At 37.6% G+C, this 23,448-nt stretch overlaps 2 protein-coding genes across 19 annotated transcripts in view; both read right to left on the bottom strand.

Annotated features, from left to right (window-relative positions):
- The window catches only part of TASOR (transcription activation suppressor), a 31,047-nt gene extending 24,655 nt beyond the window's left edge, over positions 1–6,392 (bottom strand). For 2 of the 4 annotated variants that reach the window (XM_048047493.2, XM_048047495.2), the window contains exon 1: positions 5,878–6,392. In XM_048047493.2, the coding sequence (XP_047903450.1) occupies positions 5,878–6,262 (385 nt within the window). In that variant the 5' untranslated portion in view covers positions 6,263–6,392. The remainder of the gene's footprint in view (positions 1–5,877) is intronic. The other 2 variants (XM_048047491.2, XM_048047492.2) reach the window with 1 other exon arrangement.
- A 7,258-nt stretch (positions 6,393–13,650) lies between these two features.
- The window catches only part of ARHGEF3 (Rho guanine nucleotide exchange factor 3), a 126,444-nt gene continuing 116,646 nt past the window's right edge, over positions 13,651–23,448 (bottom strand). For 14 of the 15 annotated variants that reach the window (XM_048047503.2, XM_048047504.2, XM_048047509.2 and 11 more), the window contains 7 exons: positions 22,173–22,235; positions 21,695–21,791; positions 21,525–21,601; positions 19,515–19,772; positions 17,837–18,007; positions 17,426–17,612; positions 13,651–16,434 (listed from right to left, as the gene is read on the bottom strand). In XM_048047503.2, the coding sequence (XP_047903460.2) occupies positions 16,088–16,434; positions 17,426–17,612; positions 17,837–18,007; positions 19,515–19,772; positions 21,525–21,601; positions 21,695–21,791; positions 22,173–22,235 (1,200 nt within the window). In that variant the 3' untranslated portion in view covers positions 13,651–16,087. The remainder of the gene's footprint in view (positions 16,435–17,425; positions 17,613–17,836; positions 18,008–19,514; positions 19,773–21,524; positions 21,602–21,694; positions 21,792–22,172; positions 22,236–23,448) is intronic. The other variant, XM_067003321.1, reaches the window with a different exon arrangement.

The following is a 23,448-nucleotide window of genomic DNA, read 5'->3' as shown; positions in this document are numbered from 1 at the left end:
TCAGAAGCAGAAGAGATTCTAAACTTAGTGTAATATTGTAAGATTGAATGCACTTGTATTGAAATAAACTATTAGCTAGATACATAACTATTAAAAAAACTATTAATTAATGAAATACACTGAAGAGCACTGCCTGACCCAACTCATGCCCCCAAGCCCCTCTCAGCTCTGAGTTATCAAACCGCAGTATGGTAGGGAATGGGCTTCAGGTACTGCTAAGTCCTCTTCTGCTTAAAATACCAGTAAAACAGACTTCCAATGGCAACTGCTTGCCCACATTTCATGTTTCCTGGACAATTACTGTGCGTGTCCTCCCCACATAGAGCCCTATTCCCTAGAAATGCAAGCTCTGTCAAACCCAGGCCATCTCTTACCATTGAGCCCAAGCAATAGCAGACTCCCCAGGACCTGCTGGTGACCCGTGGACTACGTGACGCCGCGCCTACTGCCCTGGCTCAAATCTAGGCAGAGGCACATGATGACATTGGTGGAGATCCCGCCATTCATTCCAATACTGCTGCTGTTCCCATGCGTTTAAATATTCCCCGCTTTGTGTAAAGCTCTAGAGAGTGAGCCGAGACAGACTCACTGGAGAACAGCCAGTGCCCTGCTCTTCAGCCAGGAAGGCCCTACATAAGCTGCTGGGGAGGGCTCTACATTATCCCTTTCATTATGGAGTACAGTACTTTGGAGCTTTTTTTTAATATAGCAATTCTTCAGTGTCTAAGCAGAGGACTGAAAGTAGGTTTTATTGCTGTTGTTACTTATTCAGTAATATCTGTATGCTCCTGTGCTTCTCCAAACGTACACCCTAAATAAGCATTATCTATCATAAAGTCACCAGAGGTACTAATGAAACTGGAAGTGCTTTTGTTACCTTTGCAGAAAAGACGGATGAAAACAGAAATATTTTAAAATACTTGGGGCACAGGTCACTCCTGAGATTTTAACTTTTCAATGTATTTAGCTACAGAACATTAAAACAAGACTGATTCCTAACTGATCTAATCAGTCCAAGAATGAGAACTTAGATCCACCTTTTAGTAAGAAAATGCTTAATAAACCCAAAACTTGCACAGTAAAGGCATTTGTTCCTCTGATGCTCACTGCCCACGGTAACACAAAGTGAACAAGAACAGCAATCATCACACAGGTAAATAACCTTGCGTCACTTCACACATTAATTAGTTTGACTGACTGGCTTCATGATCAGATGTCATCCACTGACCAAGAGAAAAGGAACATGAATGAAATCAGTTGAATGCAAAATCCTTACAGAACTAACCTGCTACTTTTTGTGTTTCAGAGTATTTATAAACACCAGATTTTATTACCAAAACCTACTGTCTGCTTGCTATCTTTTCATACACAGTAGAAACAGCCAATCTACACTAAGTTTGAGAACTTTGCACCAACCATCCATTTCTTCCTCAAGAGCAGCCTATTAGTTTTTCTTTCTATTGTCTTCTGAGGTGCCAAATGATGGACAGAGCATGGAAAATCTAGTATACTGACCACTGGACAGTACTGTAACCACAAAACAAAAAAACAGGTAACTTAGGTTTGAATTTCAGATAAACTACCATATACAGCAGGTATACAAACAAAAGGTACAGTGAATGGTATGAAGTTGCTTTTCCTCATCCAAGCACAAGTCTTTGAGTGCACTAATCATATGCTTCATGGAAGACTCAAATCTACTTCGTCCATCCTTCCAGAACTGGCAGCACTGCGGGATTTGGACTTGGTAAGACACTAACCAAGTGAAGACAATGTACTCTGTGCCCTCTTTAAAAAATGATGCACATGCCAAAACACAAGGACAGAAAAACCTGAAACATGACCTACTGAGTTAAGAAGCAAGGCAGTGCTTCTTGATCTGTTGTCTGTGCATTGATGCTAAAGGGCAGCTAGCTATTACCTAAAGGGTTACGGTCACTATGTGAGGGTCTATACCACACAGAAGAGTTCAGAAACAAGAAATAAAAACTAAGTCCTAAATCAGTCCATCTATAGCAGTCACCAAATCTTGTGCTTATAACAAAAGGTTAAGATTGTCATGGTTATCTCCAGTCCTACATCACTTGAAAGGAGTGTATGTGTTATTTATTTTTCACTGTACAAACCTAGCATGGATTTGCTGCACCTTTATCGACCCATGTAAATCAGGCAGTAATTTATGTAAGGATATTGCATGCTAGTCCTTACAACACATTCAGTTCCTGTAGGTTTTGTCAATTTGCTCTGCGGAAGTAAGAATAAATAGTACTGCTACTTAGTTTCTACCTTGTGTACTGGCAAATAGGTATGCATTTTTTAGGTAGAAAATATGATTAACTAATTTAGTCCCTAGCCTTGGGACCAACACGAGGCTGTGTGTTTGGATGCATGGAGCTCCCTAGCTGCTCTAAGTTTCACATTCCCAATTGTTTGCTGATTCAACTTGAGTAAACGGAATTTGGAGCTAGCAGGTTTTAAGTCAGAATACGAAGAAAAGGATGAGAGATGCATTCTCATTAAGGAATCCTGAACTACCCCTTAATTGAAGAAATGCAAATTACTTATTTTATTATCAGATAAGTTGGCAGAATGTTAACCTCTTCATAAACAACTGCTCCTGCTATAAAAAAGAGAGCATTTTTCATGTCATTTTTTTTTTTTTTTAAGACTAAGACCAAGAATCAGTGCTGTGAATGAAGCATAAGGACAGAGTTGCATGATCTTTCTCAGCCCAAAATGTCTTTTGCTCTCAAAAGCAGTTATCACAAGGATGGCTTAAAAAAAAAATCCTTATGTAGAAACATAAGGTGGCAAATAGCAGATACACAATCCAACTAAAGACAGGGAAGATTAGAAGACAAAAGACAAAAAAATGAAACATCAAATGCTTTTAAGTTACCAAGTCTTCCAAGCAAGTACTTGTTAAGAATTGCAAAGACATAAGATCTTTCTCTCCCCACTATGACTGAGAAACTGCATTCATTTGTTAATTTTATCAGCCATGGAAGTAAGAGCCCAATGTTTACCAGCAAGCAATCCCTTCAGTCAATGGCAGCTACTTAAGCACGTCTTTTGGAACTGCCTTCTGATAAAAGCACCGCTATGCTGAAGTTAGTTCAGTAAGCAAAAGCATGCTTCCAATGATTTATCTTGAGAATAATTCTTCCTCGTCTTATTCAAAAAGGCTCTTTGAAGTCTCAGGCAGATTTGGACATCTGAAATCTGACAATAAAATCAGAAGAAGCCATGGCAATAGGCTACAGTACTAACATGAAAAAGAGCTAAGCAACTCAGGAGAGCGTAACAACCTGTTACTAAACTGTATGTACCACGAAGAACAGAAAACAACTTCAAGACAGCTTGCTTTTAACTAGACAAAAAATGCATGCACACTTGCAAAAAAAAAAAAAACAAACAAACAAAACCTCCACCACAAGCCAACCTTCCATAAGGTTTGGCTTCCAGAATTCTTCCACTAGGAAAAAAGAAGAAGATTCTGTGACAGCTAACCAAAGCTAGTTCTAAAAAGTATGCAACCTCCAGATGCATTCGTCCACAATGGCAAGGTTCTTTCCATCAACTTTTGGTCCCTCATTAGCCTCCGAATAGGTTTGCAGATAAATCCCAGAAGAGCTGAATAAGGAACTGCAGCTTTCTATAGCTTTTCCTTTACATTTTTCACAGATTTGATTGTGTGAACTTCATAGCTTCACAATGAAAAGTTATTCCAGAAGTACATTTTGGAAAAAAAAAAAAAAGAAGAAAAAAAAAAAAAGGAAGTTACTTTATCCTGAATAGAATTTATAGGTTATGAAGACTAACCTGTCATGTGCAAACAAGACAGCAGGTACCTAACAGTACGGTAGGTCCAGGAATAAACATTGAATTTTGGAAAGCAAAACAAGGGCAATTCCAAAAACAAGGACAGAAGAAGCTTCCACATATCGCTTCACGCTGGAAGGAATCTAGCCAAAGCAGCTCTTTTGGGAGGGACAGATGTTATGTCTGTACTTCTTATTTAACAAGATGTACTTGAACACTGGAACCATGTACCTTTTAAGTGTCTGCCAATATAAGGTCAGATGATCAGTGCACTGTCAGTCTTCTCATTTAATTCCAGAGCTGATTTAATTGTATCATTTCTCAAATGCCAGTATCAACAACACTTCAGTTCTCCTCAAAAATCACGTTGGCAATTTTTATGCTTGCCCACTTCTGATAGTCTTGCATAGGAAACGCTCTCTCACAGTACTTTGTATTATGGTACGACACAGTGCAAGACCAAACAGTCAAGCAACCATAAATAATTACAAGCCCACAAGCACTGTAAACAGAATGTAAAGTCTGTTTTGAGTATTTTGGAAACTCTAAGTCACCAATATGACTTAAGAATAAACATCCAAGAATCTTCAGTATGCTGGAAAGAAAGAGGACTCCAGTCTACTAAAAAGTAAACCCCTAAAAACGGGTCAAACAACCTTGGTATCTGCAAGTGTACTTAGAATAAGAATGGTTTCCTCTTCTACCCTAACAAGGAGTCTGATGCTTGAACTACATACTTTAAAACTTCAGAGATACCTCTGCAGAGGCAAATGATGAACTATTTGATGTAACAAGGTATTTCATGGACTTTCACCCACATTGGAACCAAGTGCTAGACAAGAACTTCATATGTCTGTGGTTAAGTAATAAACACTTCTGAGTTTTAATTAAAAGTATTCAAACGTAATCACACTTAGTTTTGAGATAACAAAGTGTAAGAGGCACCATGTTTTTTCCAGACATTTCCCCATCAGATGAATATTAAGCAGCTTTTTTTTTTCCTCCTCCAAATCAAACCAATTCTTTCTGCAATGAACCTCTGCCAGCCTGTTATACCCCCTCAAGAGATGAGAATGGTAAAGATGGAAAGAAAAGGAGAAAGGGGAAGTTATTGCCAAAAATGGAAGGAGGGACACGAAAAGACTGGGTAACGAAACAAACCTACCTTCATCTCTTCCTTACAGAAGAAAGTATTTCAAGAAGATAGACTCTTCACTGAAGAACTAGAAGCCTATGTGAACAGGTATTTTTTAATACTTACGTACTAAGTTACTGACCCCAAGCTGCAACGGGTCAAGAACTGAGATAGGTTTCAGGAAGACACATCTTCAGTGCCACTGAACGAAACCAAAGATAAGCAGGGGCCAATGGAATCTCATGAAAAGCATGAAACACCACAGGCTTTTAGATGAAGAGTTACTCAACAAACAAAAAACAAACCGAGGACGCTGGGAAGAGGAACTTCCAACAGGAGGCACATGAACATGGGATGCTTGTTTCCTGCTTGCAAAGAGAGGAACTCTCACTAGACAAGAACCATCTTCTGCACCTCATCACTGAAGTGAAACTGCTTAGTGTTTGCTAGTCTACCCTACAGAGGGTTACACCCCTCTCCTGCCGTGAGGAGGGCAGGGCGAAGAGAAAGAAAACCATCTTCTCTGCATGTCCATGTCCCAGAGAACCATCTTCTCTGTGTGCATCACCAGAAGCAGAGCCAGGCTCAACGCTCAAAGCCCACCCTGATCGCATCCAGCTTTTCTGCCTTTTTTAAGCATCAGTCTGAAATTCAAGCCAAGTTGGTTTGGTTTGTTCCTCCTCGTGACAAAATAAAAATGGAAAAGAAAGGAGGGAGGGGTAGGGAGAAGGAAGAATGTAGAAGCCTCTCTGATACCAGAAATCGTATCCCCAGCAGCCTCGCTAGTCCGAGCCATGCCACAGCCTCTACACACCCGCAGGATTTTGCATGCAGCTGTGTGAGGCGCATAAAGATCCTGCCTAATGAATATGATGAAGAGAGGAGTGAGGGAGAGAAGGGAGGGAAAGGGAAGGCACAACCTTTCTTTTCTCTGCTCTTCCTGGGGATCTGAAAGTTCCTCCTAACAGGCACGTCTTCTGGGGGCTTAGGGAGAGGGGGCGGCCCCCCCAACGCATCGCTGGGCGGCGGCGGCTGCTGCTCGGGTGCCGCCGAGACGCTGCTCCTGCGCTGGCTGCCGCTAGTGATGCTGAGGTTTGGGGGGCCCTTGTCCTCTGCAGCGACAGCAGCCACCAGCAGCGTCTCCCCAGCGCCACTGCCCTCAGAGCGTCCGCCATTTTGTGTGGCGTCCTCGGCGGCTCCCGCTCTGTTACTCTCCGCCCCGAGGAGGCCCGCGCCGCTCTTCTCCGGCCGCTGCTGCTGCTCCAGCTCCATCTCGCCACCGCCGGGGATCGCGACATCCGCCATTCGCTCCTATCGCCGACAAGCCAGCGCGACTACCCGCGCCGTCTCTTCCTCCCCCGCCAGCCTTCCCCTGCCCACCGCCATGCGCCGCCCGCCGCCAGCGCTCCCCCCCCCCCACCCGCTCGCTTTATGGCAGCCCCACCACCCCCTCCCCGCTCTCTAACATGGCGGTCGCGACGGCACGGGGCGGGCGGAGCCGGAGCCCGCCCCGGCTCCGCCAATCCGCTGGCGGTGAGCGTTATAAAGACAGGACAGGCGCCGGGCTGCTTGCGGTGGGGGCGCTGCTGCCGGCACGTCGTCACGAGAGCGGTCGGCGGAGGGTGACCGGCGGGGCTGGTGGCGCCTCGGGGGCTCTGGCCGCAGACCCATGAGCACAGCGGGGGCGGCACCCCCAGGCCTGAGCCCCCGGAGGTGTCTACGACGGGGCCCCGGCCCGCTTCATCCGTGCCGGCGCGGGGAGCGGCGGCTGGTACCGCAGGCTGCGGGCGGGTGAATGTGAGGGTGTGGGGCCGGCCGCAGCGCCCCTGGGGCTGAAGGGACGGAGCCCTGGGAGACTGAACCGGGGACAGAGCCCCTAAGGAGGACACAAAGCCGGAGGCAGAGCCCTTAGAGCCACGGCCAGGTGGTCAAACGCACCCGTGATCCGTGGGAGGCAGCTATGGGCACACTGGGCTAGGCCAGTTTGTACTGGAAGCACACCAGTATATTACTGGAAGTGGTGTTGGCCTGATGCTGGACCCCACACTAGTAACTTCTCACCATCTACCTCTTGCAGGAGGGTGTCTCCACAGGTACCCATCTGGCCTCACAGGGATGAACACTCGTGTCGCATCCCGGACAGCAGCCAAGCACCTGGCAAAAGAACCTGAACTCCAAGAACAAAAAGCAGCAAAAGGGCCTGCACTGACTCACCCCCTCAAAACTATTCTTAATAGACAAAATGGCTTCCAGGTCCTCCTTGCAATTCACCTCCTCCTGTCTTAATTACAAAGAGTAACTACAAACACATTTTTTTATGCTTTTGGGCTAATAGGGCTTCTGCCTAAAGTAATACCAATTAAAACAGCAATGACAGCTTTGTACAACAAGGACAAACAGTATCAGTGATAAAATTCTTACTGAATCAGTTAAAAGTGCAAATAATACAATCTATTAATGCTTTTTGGGGGCAGAGTTAACTGCAAAGGAAATGCATTGTTGTGTAGAGTTTTGTGCGTTCAACCATGACACTTCACTGGCTTTAATCCTCTTTTGTGTTTAATTAAATACATGTACACAGCCTTCTAAGATCATGACAGAAGAGATTCTACAGTAAGGATGCTTAAGTGAGAATACCTGTTTGTGTTCCGTGGCTTGTAAAATTGCAAATTGCAAACAAGCTTCAACAAGAAAAAAACTGCATGTGCAAGTAATGAACTATGCAATCTTTTCTCAAAAGTAAACCAACTATAATGTCTCATCAGTAGCATAAAGAACTACAGATTAATCAAAGGCAACATAATCAATTATTCATATACCAAAGAGTTCCATTTTTTTTCAAATGCAGTGAAACCAGGTTTTGGTACTACTTGGTACTATCAAAGCTAGGTCAGAAACTTTTTGAGTTTCCGGCTAGGCAGGAAACTAAAGAGGTAGTGTGCTGGGCTGGTTATGCACAACATTTTTTTCATTCAGTGACAGCTGAATAATAAAGTGAAACTGTTACAATGAAAGTTTTGTTTACCTACAAAGAAAACAATACTATAGGTACAGACCTGAGTGTGCTGTAGCAAAACATGGAAAGGTGCCAACTTAAATAAGGAAACTCAAGACTTTAAATATAATGCTGGTAACTGGTATTTCAAAGCAGTAAATAATGTAACACCATCACATATACAGTTAGCTTTTCCACTGCTAGAGATGAGCTTTGTTGGATTCCTTTGCAGTATTGTAAGACTTCGCTAGCTCATGTCATTTGTCCTACACCTGTTTGAAGGCCAGTATTGAATCATAAAGCTAATACTTACTCACCACTCTCACTCCTGCTGCAATGCTTGTAACTTCACATAAAAGATATTAATATGTGAAACCCAAAACAGCTGAACAATTTGATATAATTATTGATGGGAAGCAGAATTAAACATGGTAAGAGCATAAAATTCTAAAATAGACATCTAAATAAAACATTAGTATATTTACTCCATTTGAAATATGCAATTTATTTGTGGGTCTTAGTTATGAAAATATTTGTTAGACAATCCTGTTCTATTCAGAACAGCTGAATCCTGTTATCTCACAAACTAGCTGATACATGATGTTACACCTACTATGAAGGTTTGGTTTGGAGCTTTAATAAATATAGGGCAATCTGTTTTAGGAGTTATTTAGATCTGGGTACAATGGTATTACCTAGGTCATCCATGATAATGGAAGAACTTGAAGAATGGACTCTCTAAAGCAGGCATACAAATTCAATTTTTTTCACAGTAATAGTGATGTTAAATGTGGGGTTTGAACCAAGTTGCAGTAGTTCTGTTAATCTCATATAATAAAATTGTCTAAGTAATTCCAACCAGATGAGTTTTTATTTGTTTTACTCATATACCATCTTTCAATGGTGATACGTCTTAATTTGTGTGTGAAGAGTGAGACTTGCAGTTTGGAAGACATGATCTGAAACCCTGAGTTTATATTCGGTACACATTTCTGCTAAAATCATGCCAGAGCATTGAAATGATTAATTGTCTAATTTTAAAAACCCATAGTGCCTAGCACTTCAGAGCTCAGCATGTCAGTTACCTTCTTGCTATGGCTGGAGAGAGCTCAATGTTACACCTTCTCTATTCATCGTAGCATCTACTGTGCACACTCAGTCCAGTGCTTCCCTAAATTGGTGAAGTAATTCATGGATTTAAAATCACATAACTTTAATTTCAAATATAGAAATTCCAAACAATCTAGTCTAAGGAAAACACTCTTACAGAGTTTTTTGAATATTCTGTGCACTTTCTTAGCTTTGAGTTTAGATTTATTGCCGTTGGTTACCTAGCGTGTGAGAATGAACTCTTTGCCGTGTAAATTATCAGCAAGCACAAGTTCAGTAGCTGCATAACTCAGAGTAAAGCTACACAGATATTTTATATCTGAAATATGATAGAATTTTAGTTCTTTTACTAAGGATAGCAAAGACCTTTCTTTGGCAGCTCTGAGGAATGCACTGAATTGAAAACCATCTACTGAAAATAAACCATTCTTGCAGTGCACAGGATGCAATACCTAATGTTTAGTTTTACAAATAATTAGCAAAAATATTAGAAGTCCAAGATTTATTTTCTTTCTTAAAAGTATACTGGTTCTGTAGTTGTATATATTCATTCTTCATACCAATTATCTTAAATCCTACTAACTGTGGCTGTATATATTCAAAAGAAGCTGTCAAACTTAAATGCAAAGTTTTTCTATATTTTGACCTAGCCCTTTTATTTTATTGATCTCTGTTTAGATCACCTGTAAGTTAGAAAATAAAAGTAACTTCACAACTCACAAATGGTCTAGTACTAATAGTATCCTTCAGGGTGTTACAAGAAGATAAGCTAATAATTATTAGTTTCTTCTTAGAAGTCTTTGGAGAGCCAGCCAAGTTTAAACAGGGTAATTAGAGTCTATAGTTATAATTTACACAAATTACACAAACATAGCACCAAACATTAATCTAATTGCAGAAACATGCTGTTCAATTATCTGGAGGTAATGCACACTGCATTTGCGGGTTTAAACCCATAGATAAATTAAGAAGGTCCCCCTGAGAATTTGATGTCCTGTCTCTGTAAGGATTTAATGGAGGTGAAGAGCATATTATAAATCAATTGTAGTATCAGAGTAATTTTCCTGTATTTCACCTAGTTCAACTAAAAATTCCATATACAAGAAAGAAAAAGAAAAGAATAAATAAATAAATAAATAAAATACAAATCTAGTGTTATCTAGTGTTACTGAGACTATCAAAGGAGATTTAGGAAAAGCTGTCCACCAATAGAAGTTATATACAACAAGAAATTATTTGGGGACACTGCAGGATTTCTTTAATTAGTGTTTTAAAGTTAGGTAAGACATTTTTTTTCAGGGATGGATTCACATTTATTTAATAGTCCTTCCAACTATACTGTTTATTCTATTTCCAAAAGAAATCCTGAAACACACGTCTATGCTTTGGGGAAGGTAAAAGAATTTTCAAAAGAAAAGAAGGTATTCCAGTAGCCATTAAGTTAATATGTGTAGAAGTAGTATTTTTTTTTTCTTTGGGAAACCATAATTTTAGCAGGTATATACATATATGACATTTATTTCCCGGCTTTTTTGAATTACCATAGCTCAATTGATATACTGTTTACATCAGATAAACACCTACCCATAGATAGTGGGACATACGGACAGTAATATTTCAAAGACTTTAGAACAAACATTGAGTCTAAATCACATATTTTGCTGTATTCCAGTAATTCAGGAATGTATCTACTTTGTATGGATCAACTATAGATCCAATGCAATAACTTTGACAAGAGTTAAACTACTACAAAAAAAGGCAACAGGGTAGGAAACTACTGTCAACTAAAATTACCTTGTAACTGAAAGTATGCTTACTATTGCTTTCTCTCACAACAAATACCAGAAAATGAACTAAAGCATACATTTTCAATGTTCAATACATGTTCAATAAGTAGAAAATATGAACATTATAAGGGTGTATCTTAGCAAAGCCAAATGTATGAAGAAATTTTCCTCATTTACTGCATAACAACATGCAAAGTTCCCATATTTACCACTTGCTTTAAAAAAAGATACTTCTTACTTCTTTACAGATGTACAAATTATTTTATGTATTAACATAACCCTGGGGATTTAACTGAGACTTTATCACAAAACTATGAGTACTGCTTAACGAATGATGTAACAATTCTAGATCACGGTACCACTATGAGTCTTAAAGTCTGATATAAAACAGGCAGTAAGCATCCCAATTCACAAAGTCAGAGTGATAAATTACCATAGGAAGAGATCATGAACACTCTGACATTTAAACTCAAAAACAAACCAAAAAGAAAATCACACAGAAAACACCCCACTGAAGTTATAAAATCTGTCACCTTAAAGAGTCTTTCTATTTTCTGGGTTCTGTGGTTTCTGGTATTTGCCAAGCATTCAGCCATGACTCCCTGGCTCATACTGAGTGGTTTCCTACCCAAGTACAAAGCAGCTGCAGATCCCTTTGATTCTGAAATCAGATCATATGTTGTACATTAGTAACACAGACTAAAATCAGATTAATAGCCATAAAATACAAGATTTTTATAAGGGATGCTCATGGTGCTTGCTCCAGAAATTACCTCTGTATTCTTTTATGAAAGCATATTCAGAAATGCAAAATATGTCTAATTTAACTTTAATAATTAATTATGTCTAATTAACTTTATTATTTATTATTTATTATTAACTTTAATAATTTTAAATAAATAGAAATTATTTTACTCTTCAGAAATGACTGATGATGCAAAACATGTCTAACTTCTTCAAAAGGTTATGTGCTAGTTTTGAGCAACAGTATTCCTGCTGACTAATTTTAGTTGCCAGGCGATCAAAGGTAGGAGAATGGCATCATTAAATTTCCTTCATAGACCACGCAGACAGAAGCACCTTCATAAAATTCAGAGATAAAACCTAATCTACATATTTGGAAAGAGCCAGTGTTATTTGCCAGTCGTGGGAAAAATACATGCCTATGATAGTAAAGGATGAGACAAACTGGGGGAGTAGTCCGTGCTTGCCTCCTTAAAGTCAGGAATTGGTAGAGGAAACCCAGCTAGTACTTTTTTCTAACAAGTTTGTGATCCTGAGGTGACAGCCTGAAAAGATCTACTGGCTTTCCTTTTATGCATTTAATGTGTTTTAAATTTTAATTATTTTAATGTTATAAATAATCAAATCAGCTCTAAAAAAATAATTTCCAGTAGGTGGCAGCATCAACCTGTAGAACTGATCACAGTATTTTAAAATGAGTATTCATTAGTAGTGTTAAATATGGAAGAACTGGAACCCCATATTTAAATGGAGCAAGTTTTCATATACACAGAACTCTCTTCCTGTCTCTGTTACAGATCCTGGGAATCAAGACTGCCTACTAAGTGCCAGACAGCATCACAGTAAAATACCAACTTTCAAATAAGGTCAATCTATTAAATTAACATCAAAGAGCTCTGATATCAATCTTTCAAACAGAAATTTCTGTGAAGCCTCAAGAGACCTGGTTTCAACTATTTCAGAGCATTCCTTCAGGCAGCATCCCTGGTTCAGGTGGGTCATACTGAATAGGAGTTGCCTCTGAGAAACACGTTCTCTACCTTGGAGCTCAGCTTTGGGCCCATCTTTTACCCAGACTCTGGCAAGTGGTTCCCTGGTACTGAGTTTCACAGACTTGAAACTAACTGCTCCTGTTGTCTCGCTGCAGAACTTTGTGTTCCAGGACATAGGTCATCTTCATCCTTGCATTGCTCTTTTCAGTGCTGCAGACCACATCTAGGGAATCAAACACCGGAGTTACATTTTCTTTTGCAGTCTCAGAAGGTCCTTACATTTCAAAGAACTCCAAAGATATTTTCTTTGCTCACCTTTCTTTCTCAGTTTGGGCAATCTATGCTTTTCCCTTGCTCATAAGAGCAAGATGACTCATCACTCGTTATTCTCCCAGACTGTAAGATCCAGAGTACTAATACCTCAGATGTAGAGGAGCTGCAACTCATCCAGCATCCACGTTCATCTCCTTATTTTGCCATCCCCTCACGGTGATCTCAGAAGCCCTAGACCCCTCTGGTTCTTCACTGACTCTTGCCTTTTTTACACACTCCACTTGTTCTTTTTCACCTTCTCACCTTGGCAATATTCTTCCACCTGAGAAGCAAGTGACCTTAAGAAATCTCATCTCAATTGACACAGCTTTGAACTACCTCGTTAGCAGAAGCATTGCATGTGCAGCGGTGGGTGTCTTGAGAAATCATCAGCAGTTCTCTTCACAAGAATCAAGCAGAGGCCGGTGCTTACTGAATGGCTGCAGCACGGATGCGGGCTTACCACTGCAACTTCTCAGACCCCACGGTGCTGATAAGCAGGGTTACTAATGATTGTGAGTACTGACAATTTGATGCCTTTACTAATACACACACACACACTTTACATTGAGCATTTTATATTTTATGCATCCTTTTTAGTATTTTTATTGTCTGTCCATCCCATGCCACAGTCCTGTCATTCTTTCAAAAGTAGTGGCCTTTTAGAAGTACTAGAACCGAAAAAAAACAAATCTAACTAAATCTAGAATGATACTGGTACTCTTAAACTGAAAAGCTTATTCTTCACAGTGATTTGGAAAAACTTTCATTAAACTTTATTACATCAAATCAGTATCTATAAAGCAAAACTGAACCATCTACAATACAGTGTGTTGAACATGATGCTCAGTGGGTTGCTAAACGATAGTCAGTACACAAATGCAAGTTAATACTTTGAGATTCACTGGCTGGTTGTTAGGTTTTTACATGCCCCGAAATGCATCATCTCAATGTTTTCAAAGAATATGCATTTAGTAAACATTTGATCCAAAAGGAATCAAGAGAGAAAAACTTATGGTGGGCTATTAACTTTTTGCTCCACCTACTTACTAATTTGATTAAATAATACAAAACTTTGGGAGATGTGCTGGATTATTGAGTGCAGTGACTTACTTAGTTATTACAATTTTGTGTCTAGCAAATAAGATCCAAATATATAACACTTCCACCAGAAACAGATGCAAATCTTGGTCACATATGTTAATATTCACTGTGCTTACTGTTGAAATCTTTTTGTTGTCTCCTTGCAAAAACAACCAAACCAAATAAAAATCAAAATGCTTTAAAGTAATTTATTTGAAATGCTTCCAGAAAAGCTTAAGGCTATTATTTTAACAACCACAAAAAAAAAAAGTCAATACACACATTCAGTTCTTTCTTTCTGTATTTGAACACTTTCCATGCTTTTTCTCTCTTTTTAAACATTTTTCTGAACAGGTTTTATGAAAATGGTTTATCATCTTCCCTACTCCTTTTCTTCTGTAAATCTTCCCTTTCTCTTCCCTTCACTGGCATACTCATTCAGCTCTAAAAATGAAGCAGTTGAAATAAATTACAAAGCCTGAAACAGAAAAAAATATCTTTTTTGAAAAACTATAAATACAGAAATATTTTCTACAGGGTAAAAGTGACTTTTTAAAAAATAAAAATACCTTGTTTTATATTGCTTATAATCTTGCCACACTGACTTCTGTGCTGTACATCAGTATATATATGTAAGATACTTGATATTTACTATTTTCTGTAAACTTGCAGAACAAACGTTTTTGGCAATAACTTAGTTCTACTTTTGTTGGTATGAATATTTTGCACAGGTACTTTGTGTAATAGCAAAGATCATTTAAATTTATTAATGTATCAGTTTCATAGCTTGCCATGTTATCATTCATCATGGGCATTATTTCTTATACAAAGAAATAAAATATTACCCATGGATTTCTGAATAGTTAGAGGATGTTCAACTGAGTGTTTTAGACTGCATTTTTAAGTGACTCATCTGCTTCTCATCATGATGAGTAGACTAAATCAGCCACCAGAAAACAGTAACATTTCCAATTACAGCATGAAATTAAATGCAACAAAAATAAAATTTGACAAAAATATAGGGGACAGAATATATCCTAAAGGAAAAGTAATTCCCTTTTTGTTTAAACTTTCTCTACATAATCCCATAGGGTATTTGTAGAGCACCATTTATATAAAATTGTTACTTACTTTAAAAAAAAACGTAAACAGACATTTACAGAAACTTAAATGTTTTTAACATTAGTTTAAGTGGTGTTTAGAACCAACAGTGGAGGTCAGTGGAGTGCAAAATGCTGAAGAGGGCCTATTCACAAGCAGAAGCTTTTTTCCACTCGTATCCTATTTGGGATAATAGATACATATATATGTATGGCACTGAAAGCAAACTACCAGCTTATTTACAAATACCCAGTATTCTCAGCATTTCATTTGATTCAGTGCTGGCTGTGGAGGTTGTGTTGTGGTGGAATTTTTTGTTTGTTTGCTTTTCAGTTGACTTTTTTTTTTTAGCATGATGTGCTTTGATAAGTAAACCATAGCACTACGCTGACCACTTCGACTTACCAGATTTTTATGTTTAGTTGATGAATCTTAATAGAGTGCTTCATTTTGAAAAATTAGTCCCTAAGGAGTCACATGGCTCACTCTTTTTAGTTCTTATTGATTTAAAGCCACAAGAGCTCAGAATGGCTATTGCAAGACTGTTTTCTCTTTTGTCCAAGAAGCTATTTTTTCCTTCTTCTATGCCTTTGTGAAAACTTATGATCTCAATACCATCCTGAAACTCCATATTAAGTACGTATCTTCAGCTGCCCCCTTAAAGGACAAATACAGTACTTAAAAATTATGAAAGATTCTTTACATAATGCACATACAAACAGTAGTTGAGAGATTCTGCTCACAGCAGGACATTGAGAATAACTGGTCAAGTACCTCTTTCATCATGTTTATGGAATATAACCACAGGGTGCGAGTTGCAGAAGATTCCAGCTTACATAAATCGGCAGTTACAGTACTACACTTAGACAAGTACTATACAAGAAGGGCTGCATTGACATTGTCACAAAAAATATTTGAAAAGTGCTTCTCCAAATGGTTCCATGTATGGAATGCAAATACTGTACAGGTAAGACACAAGTTTTGTTCCATGAACTGTAAGTTTTTGTCAAACATTGGTTTCTATTTGTTTTTCATTTTCACAAGAGTTTGTCTGTTCCATACGGTCACAGTCGATGCTGATCTCACTGGTGTCCATACTACAGTCTGACTCACTGTCTGATTGGTCCATTTGCTCAAGCGTGGTTTCTCCCTGGGATACCCTGCTTCCATTTGGTGACAAAATAAAATGTGCTTCTGAGTTCAGCACTCCAGCTTTTCCTGCACACGTGACTTTTTCTTTGGCCTGCCGGATACAATTAAGCCACTGCTGTTTGTTGAAGGAGTCATTGGCTTGCAGTGAGTGAGACTGGCTTTGAGATCCATGTTTGAAGCTGACTCTAAAGAAGTTTTTGACTGAAAGAAACAATATATAGCAAAATGCTGAATGCCTTGGTTGAATGGATTTTGTAATAGATTATAGTATATTAAAATAACAAATCAGCAAAATGTTTGACTTATGGTCAAAGTTTGGATTTCTTGCCAATACTACGTGAGACCAGAGAGAAGAGTCTGGGTATCTCCATCTTCTGTGGGGCAAGAACATAGAACAACACAAGCACTTCTAATAATTTCTTATTGCTGGATTAAACAATTTTGGTTCTGCCATGCATTAAACTACCTGTAAACCTTTAAGTGAATCAGCAAGATGAAGTTCCTCCCACACTTCAAAGTCTCTCCTCCTACTTCTCTGCAAAGCAGATATCCAGAGCCTTCACTGAATATTGTGCCCTGCGTCAGCTGGAGACTACCTCATCTCTTCCAATTCAGTTCACGAATAAAGTGAATACACACCAAAAAAAATCTGAAGTTTTCACAAGATTGGTGAAATTCAAAGGACTCTTGCAATGAAACAAGTATCTCCATGACATGCTTACTTAGGAGGCCATTAACTTTAACCTCTTGGCATTAATGAGAATAGCTGCAGTCTTTACAATGAGCACTACATTAATTATCTGCCAGTTGAAAGATTTCGTTACGGAGTAGCAATAAGTGTCTCTGTAATAAAAGAGAAGTCATAAAGACTAAAGCTTATCTTAACATTTCAAAACAGACTTGCTTATAACTTTGTGGTTTTGGTACTACATTCTACATACTTCTTCCCTTCCCAATTCAGTACAGAAGCAGTTGTGGGGAGAAATCCCATTATCAATATAGTGGACTTTGAGAAAAAATCTAAAAGAAGTAAGTTACAATATCATAAACCAGTTTAAAATAAGAATCAAGATTTTGGATGTAGATGATGTGGATTTTAGAGAAAAGATGGCAATAAACATTTCTCATTAGCAGGTATCTTAAAGTTATAACGATCCCATATGAGCAAATAAAAATAAAGATGTTTTCATACTTCTCTCATTGTTGCTAAATGCACCACGTATGGATCCACCCAATCGCACCTCTCCATCTTGCAATTCCTCTAGCAGAAGATCCCTTACTGGAATTGGCTGTCGATACAGTTGGTAGCAGAGCTGTTCATTATGGGTGATAGTTCGAGTAATCACCAAGACTTCTTGGAAGAGAAAGACGTGCAGTTTCTGTTAAAAATATATATATATATATATATAATAAAGCATTATTCTTTTTTTTTTAAGAATATCATTAAACCAGATTTATTTAATCTCTAGTATGTTATAACCTTGTGCTTTCTAAAGCTAAGTAAAAAGAAAAGTTAGAGTGATATTTCTTTACACAACTTTTTGCCATTATGCAACATGAAGGTATCTTGAAAAGCTATTTATAACAAAATAGTTTTCCTTACCACTCCCCTGTTGTTCTTCAGTTCACCGTGACAACATAGAACACGTGAATTATCAATCAATGAATCCCTTTGGCCTTCTTCAAGATAAATAAGTCTTTCTTTGTAGTATTGGCATTCAGATTCACCAGTCTTTACGTTAATTTCAGCCACTATACCCTGAATTATGTTTATCTACAGAAAAACAATGAAGACGTGAACTTTAATTGTACAGTCTGACATTCGGAGGTATTTCTTCATAACTTGAATTGTAGCTGCAACAAAATAATTTTTCCTGAATTTTTCCTGAGTAAGTTTTTCCTGAATTTTATGCACACCAGTCTGTAAGAGAATTAATATTAGCAACAGAATTAAGCAGACTACAGTGTGTAAATAGTAATTTCTGTTTCTTAACATATGATTTATGAAATGCATCATTTCAAAGATAAATAGCATTCTACTGAAACGGAGTACCACAAAGCTATATAACACTATTGAGATATCACAAGAAATATCCCAATTATATTTTATTAAACAATTACCCATTACAAATACCACAAGATCTTAAAAATATTTCAAATGCTTTCTTACCAGACATTGTGTAGAAAAACAAACCTTAGAAATAAGCAGAAAAACTCTGAGCTATTTACAAGTATTTTTTGTTTGTTTTTGTTTGTTTGGTTGGGTTTTTTTTGTTGTTTTTTTGTTGTTGTTGTTGTTTTGGGGGGGTGCTTAAAAGAATACTCACGGCGAAAAATACACTTTATAAATTACATGGAAACGTGAGTATCCAAGCTTTGAATTTACACTGCAGGCAAGAAATTTGGGGAAGTAATAGCCAACCAACAGTGGTCAGGTACATGTGTTTCAAAATATACATTTTCCAAAAAAAAAAAAAAGCAAGGCTATCATTTCTCAGCAGAAAATCTACAAAATATGCAAGTCTAGGCAAATCATAAATTTTGTCCTCAAAACATTCATGGAATTTACTTGTCTTCAAACACCATTCAAAAGGCTACTGATGATATTCATTTATTCATTAATTTAGAAGTGCATTTCAAACAAATCAGCTACAGTAAACTCATTTACTCCCAGATGGATGTTTGCATGTGTGCACTTGTTTATGTATTACAGGATTATATCTATATATGGGAAAGAACAGAAAATTCAAAAACCATTCAAAGTATCTGAAACAGGTCCATTTCCATTAATAAGTTTTAAAGCTTTGGATTTAATACTCTGGTTTTACTTCAGGCAATACAACCCTATTCAGAATTTTAAAATAAAAATGAAACCAATTTCAGCAGATGATAGCTAATCTGGATTCAAAGGTTATGTAAGCACTCAAGCCAGGGAGTTAACTCATCTAAATCACCTAAAACCTAGAAGAAATCTCTACATTACCCAACTTAGATTAGAATGGAAAGCAACATCGAAAGAAATAAATATAAAATGGACAAGAATCAGACAAGAGCTGTGGACACAACATGCCACACAATACCACCACTACCCTCTCGTTTTTTTCATATTACTTTTCTACTGAAACAGGATTTAACTGGGGAGGAGAACTAGAGGTTTCATATACTAGTTGCAGTTGTTCATGTCTTAACATTTCCATAGTTTATAAAGTATACCATAATTAATATGCATAAAGTGCTGTACATCTAAAAAATAATAATGAAAAAAAAATCCAGCAACTCACAGCTTCTTCAAGGTACTGTTGATCTGGATGATCATTTGGTGTGTGTCTCAAAATCTCTCTGAGAAGTAATGGGTATTTAACCAAACGGCTTCTTGGGATGTCAAGGAAATTCCAAAGGTCCAGTTTGCGACTAAAAGGAGACTCTAAGCAGCGTTGCAGGAAATCTTGCACTCTGTGATCTTGTTTCTTGTGATCCAGTAAGGCTTTGGCTGCTACTTGATTGCTGCAGTAGCTATCATAGGAGTTTAGGCATGGGAGCTGAGGGAAGGAATAAATTATTCAACAACTGAAAAGAAGCCATTTGCTATATAGAAATTTCCAAGTGATTCAGAATGTCAAAACTGATACTGAGAGTCAGTATCTGGAGGTTCATCCACAGTTTATTGATGACAATGCTTCCAACATATATAAGGTTTCCAGTGATCCTCCGATGGCCTTGTTCCTTCTCTAAATTATTCAGAAGGTCTAGCTAATCCCTCAGTTCCTAGAGATCCCCTACATTATTCCAAAACATTAACTATATCTGTGACTGAATGATTGAGAACTACTTATTACAGACAGTAGTAGAACACAGAAGTCTGATTTTAACTACTAATTGTAGCAAAAGCTTAGAAATGAGCACCCGCAAACCTGGTCTGTTTTAGATAAACAATAAGGTGATCTGATATAGATCTTGCTGTTTGACTGGAACATAGTATGGAAGCATCTCTATGCAATTGGATTTACTCTCTAAGACAAGTATGTTTCTTCCATCTCCCTGCAGGACATTTTGTGATTAAAATACAATTAACATGGGCTTGTAAACAAAGCAGTGACTTGTACAACTCCTAAGAAAAACAGCAATTGTATAGGGCAATGAGCAACATAGCGTTTATTCCTACTAACTTACACAAGCTTTATTTGTTAAAGGAATAGCTAACTGAATATCTGGTATCTGATTGAGATGACCTTGTAATCTTTATTGTCATACTTCTCTATATTGCCCTCAAAAATCTTGACCAAACTAAGATGACAGAACTGTGCCTTAAACGTGAGAAAAGGGAAAAAAAAAAAAAAGCTAGCTTAATGTTGGTTAAAACAATATAGCTATTTACATATACTGGTGTATTTACATGCAATTATATGTAAAATCTTCTACAAAGGAAAATAATCTCAGATATTTGGACCGAGAGAAGTTCACTGGTGTTCAAACATAACAAAAATAAAATGAACTTATGCAAAGGAAACTAGAGATCATATCTGATATTTAACAGTTTACCATTAACTATTGTAGAGATCATGTTGCTCATGTTTACAATACACCAGTGTTTCACACAGAGCTGCTAAACATTATTACCTAATCCCACAAAAAATTAGTAGAAAAAGAGGCTGAAAATTTAAGTAATAATATCTTAAATAAGAGCTCTTTATTCATATAATGAGCAATTGTATCAGCAAAACTAACAAAACCTGTTTTTCAGTGTCTCTGTTATATAGTGACAGACAAACCTACCAACTTTTTCTTCTGTCTGCCTTATTTTAACAAACTTCTAGGAAATTAATATCTTTGACAGCACTAATGACTATCTATCACCTTGACTGGAACAGAAAGATATTCAAAAATGACTGTATCGGGCCTTTACACAATGTGACTGTTCAAACTTCATTTCCCTTGAAAATAAGGGTACAAATCAGGGCAGATTCTTAAGTGATCTACATCAGATAAATAGAGCCTGACTCTTGATTTTTATTTGAAGAATGTTAAGTAGCGTTCATATCCTGAATAGCAAGAGCTTTTAAAATCACATCCTAGCCTAAATCTTTCAGAGAAAATCCCCCAAAAGAGAAAATGTTTCATTGTGTCTCTAAACAGTTGCCTTTACCTTTCAAAAATACTTTGAGAATATATTCTTGAAATGTTATTTTAGATATGGAAATTGTAAATACTACTGTAAATTTTAAATAAATAATAGTTAATACTATGTTGCAGATCCAAACTAAGTCCCAAGATTGATTTAAAATCTGTCTTACCCAACCCACAAGGATATGGCCAACGTGTTCTGTTGATCCATCAGATTTCCTGACTTCTTGAAGCCGCCTAAGAAGATCTGATCATGATTAAAAATAAAAGAGAAACATCATTTCATGAACCAGATAAATATAAAACTACTTGTAATAACACAGCAAAGACTGAGTTTTACCTTCATGTAGAGGAATTAGGGAGTCCAGTGTTCCAAAAATTTGGTTCAGCTCTTGTTCTGTCATTATGGAAAGTTTAAGCATTGGGTCATGATAAGCCTGAAGATAAAAAAAAAAAAAAGGAGAGCTCTGTAATTAATATATGACTGGCAACTGTAAAATTAGTGATAGCACTTAAAGCTCCCCATAAGTAAAAATAGACCTACTGCTGAGAATATTTTAAAGTTTCAGAAGCATATCTTAAGCTAGCCATTTAACATTTTTTGAATAATTAAAGCACCACATTTAAGTTTTTCAGAAAGAACACGGAAACAGAAGTATGTTTTGAGTGTTTTTTTCTCCTCTTACCATTTCAGCATTGTAAAAAGCAGGGATTATTTTAAAAGAGACAAACAACTGAATACTGCTATTTTGCCTCATAACCCTAACCTTGCCTCCCCAACCCTCCCCTCCCTCCCCCCCTTTTCTTTTAAAGCAAACCTTTTTTGCTAACTTCAGATCTTCTATCAAGTCTTCCTCTCCCTGGGAGAGTTCAAAGATAGCCTATAAAAATAAACAAATATAAATAATCTTTATTTAATCTTTACTCAACTTTAAAAATTGATATTATATTCTGAACAGCTGTCTTGATACCATGTAGCAGAATATCTGCTAAATCTAGTTGCAGAAAGAAAATAAGCCTTAATTCCATAGCTACATAATCACATGCAGAATCTTTAAAAATAGCTGTATCAGATTGCTCATAAAAAGCTTATCTGAAATAGCCACAGAAGTAATTTTTTTTCAAACAGATGTGCTTCTAGATGGGGGGGCTATCTTCAGCATGATATTATGACTCAACTATGTCTTTAGTTTAAAAAAATACCATTCGCGCAACTGGTGGCATAGGACTTTGTTGAGTTTTGTGTAACACATCAGTAGTGAAAGTTCTGGGTAGTCTAGTAGGTCAAAAGATAGATCTTTAAAACATTTCTTTGGTTGTGAGCACTTTTATTTTGATAGCGGTTCATTATTTTGTTACGAATGCTGAGCTATACTTAACTGTCTGCTGTTACATACTGCTCTCGAAGCAGAGTTAAGACTTTAAAGCTGGTAGATTAAAAATAACCACACTAACTCACTAGTTTACCAGAACAGTATTGTATTTACTTATTACACGATTTCTTTCTAAACTGGGGTACATGAAAAGTTAACAGCATTTTGGTCAGTTAGAATTAACATTACAGTTAAGGCTTTAAATCCTCATAAATCATGGAAGAACATCTTCAGCTACTGCAGATTCTCCTAGCTTGGTAATATGCATGCATGGAAGGCTTGCCATAGTGTGAGGTAACTGACAGCGCATGCCTGGAAGTGGTTCAGATACTGTGCTGAGGCATGCAGAATACAAAGCGGAACCCTTGCACAGAAACTCCCTTGAATACAGCTCATTTATCTGGGTTCTATGGAAGGTCCCGGCTTCTGCCCCAAGACAGTAATGAATGTTAGGCTATGTAAACAGTTCCTACAGTTTATTTTTCAATAAGCTGCTTTTGAAGCAGTCAATTTTCAAAGTTATTTCTGATGAATATTTATACAGCGTTAAAATCTGTGAAAGAAATGCCTGATGTTACTATTATTTGGTTTATGACTTTCAGTCCCTGAAATATTTTGGGAGAGGATGTTACAAACTTTTCTGATAAATTGCACTATATGCACTATAAATTTGCGTAGAACTTAATAATAAACCCTTGATACATAAGCTTCCAGTAGTTTA

Source organism: Anser cygnoides, chromosome 10, assembly GCF_040182565.1.
Source record: "Anser cygnoides isolate HZ-2024a breed goose chromosome 10, Taihu_goose_T2T_genome, whole genome shotgun sequence".
NCBI lineage: Eukaryota > Metazoa > Chordata > Aves > Anseriformes > Anatidae > Anser > Anser cygnoides.
The sequence above is the reverse complement of the archived record's forward strand: the minus strand, read 5'-3'. Positions and strand labels throughout refer to the sequence as shown.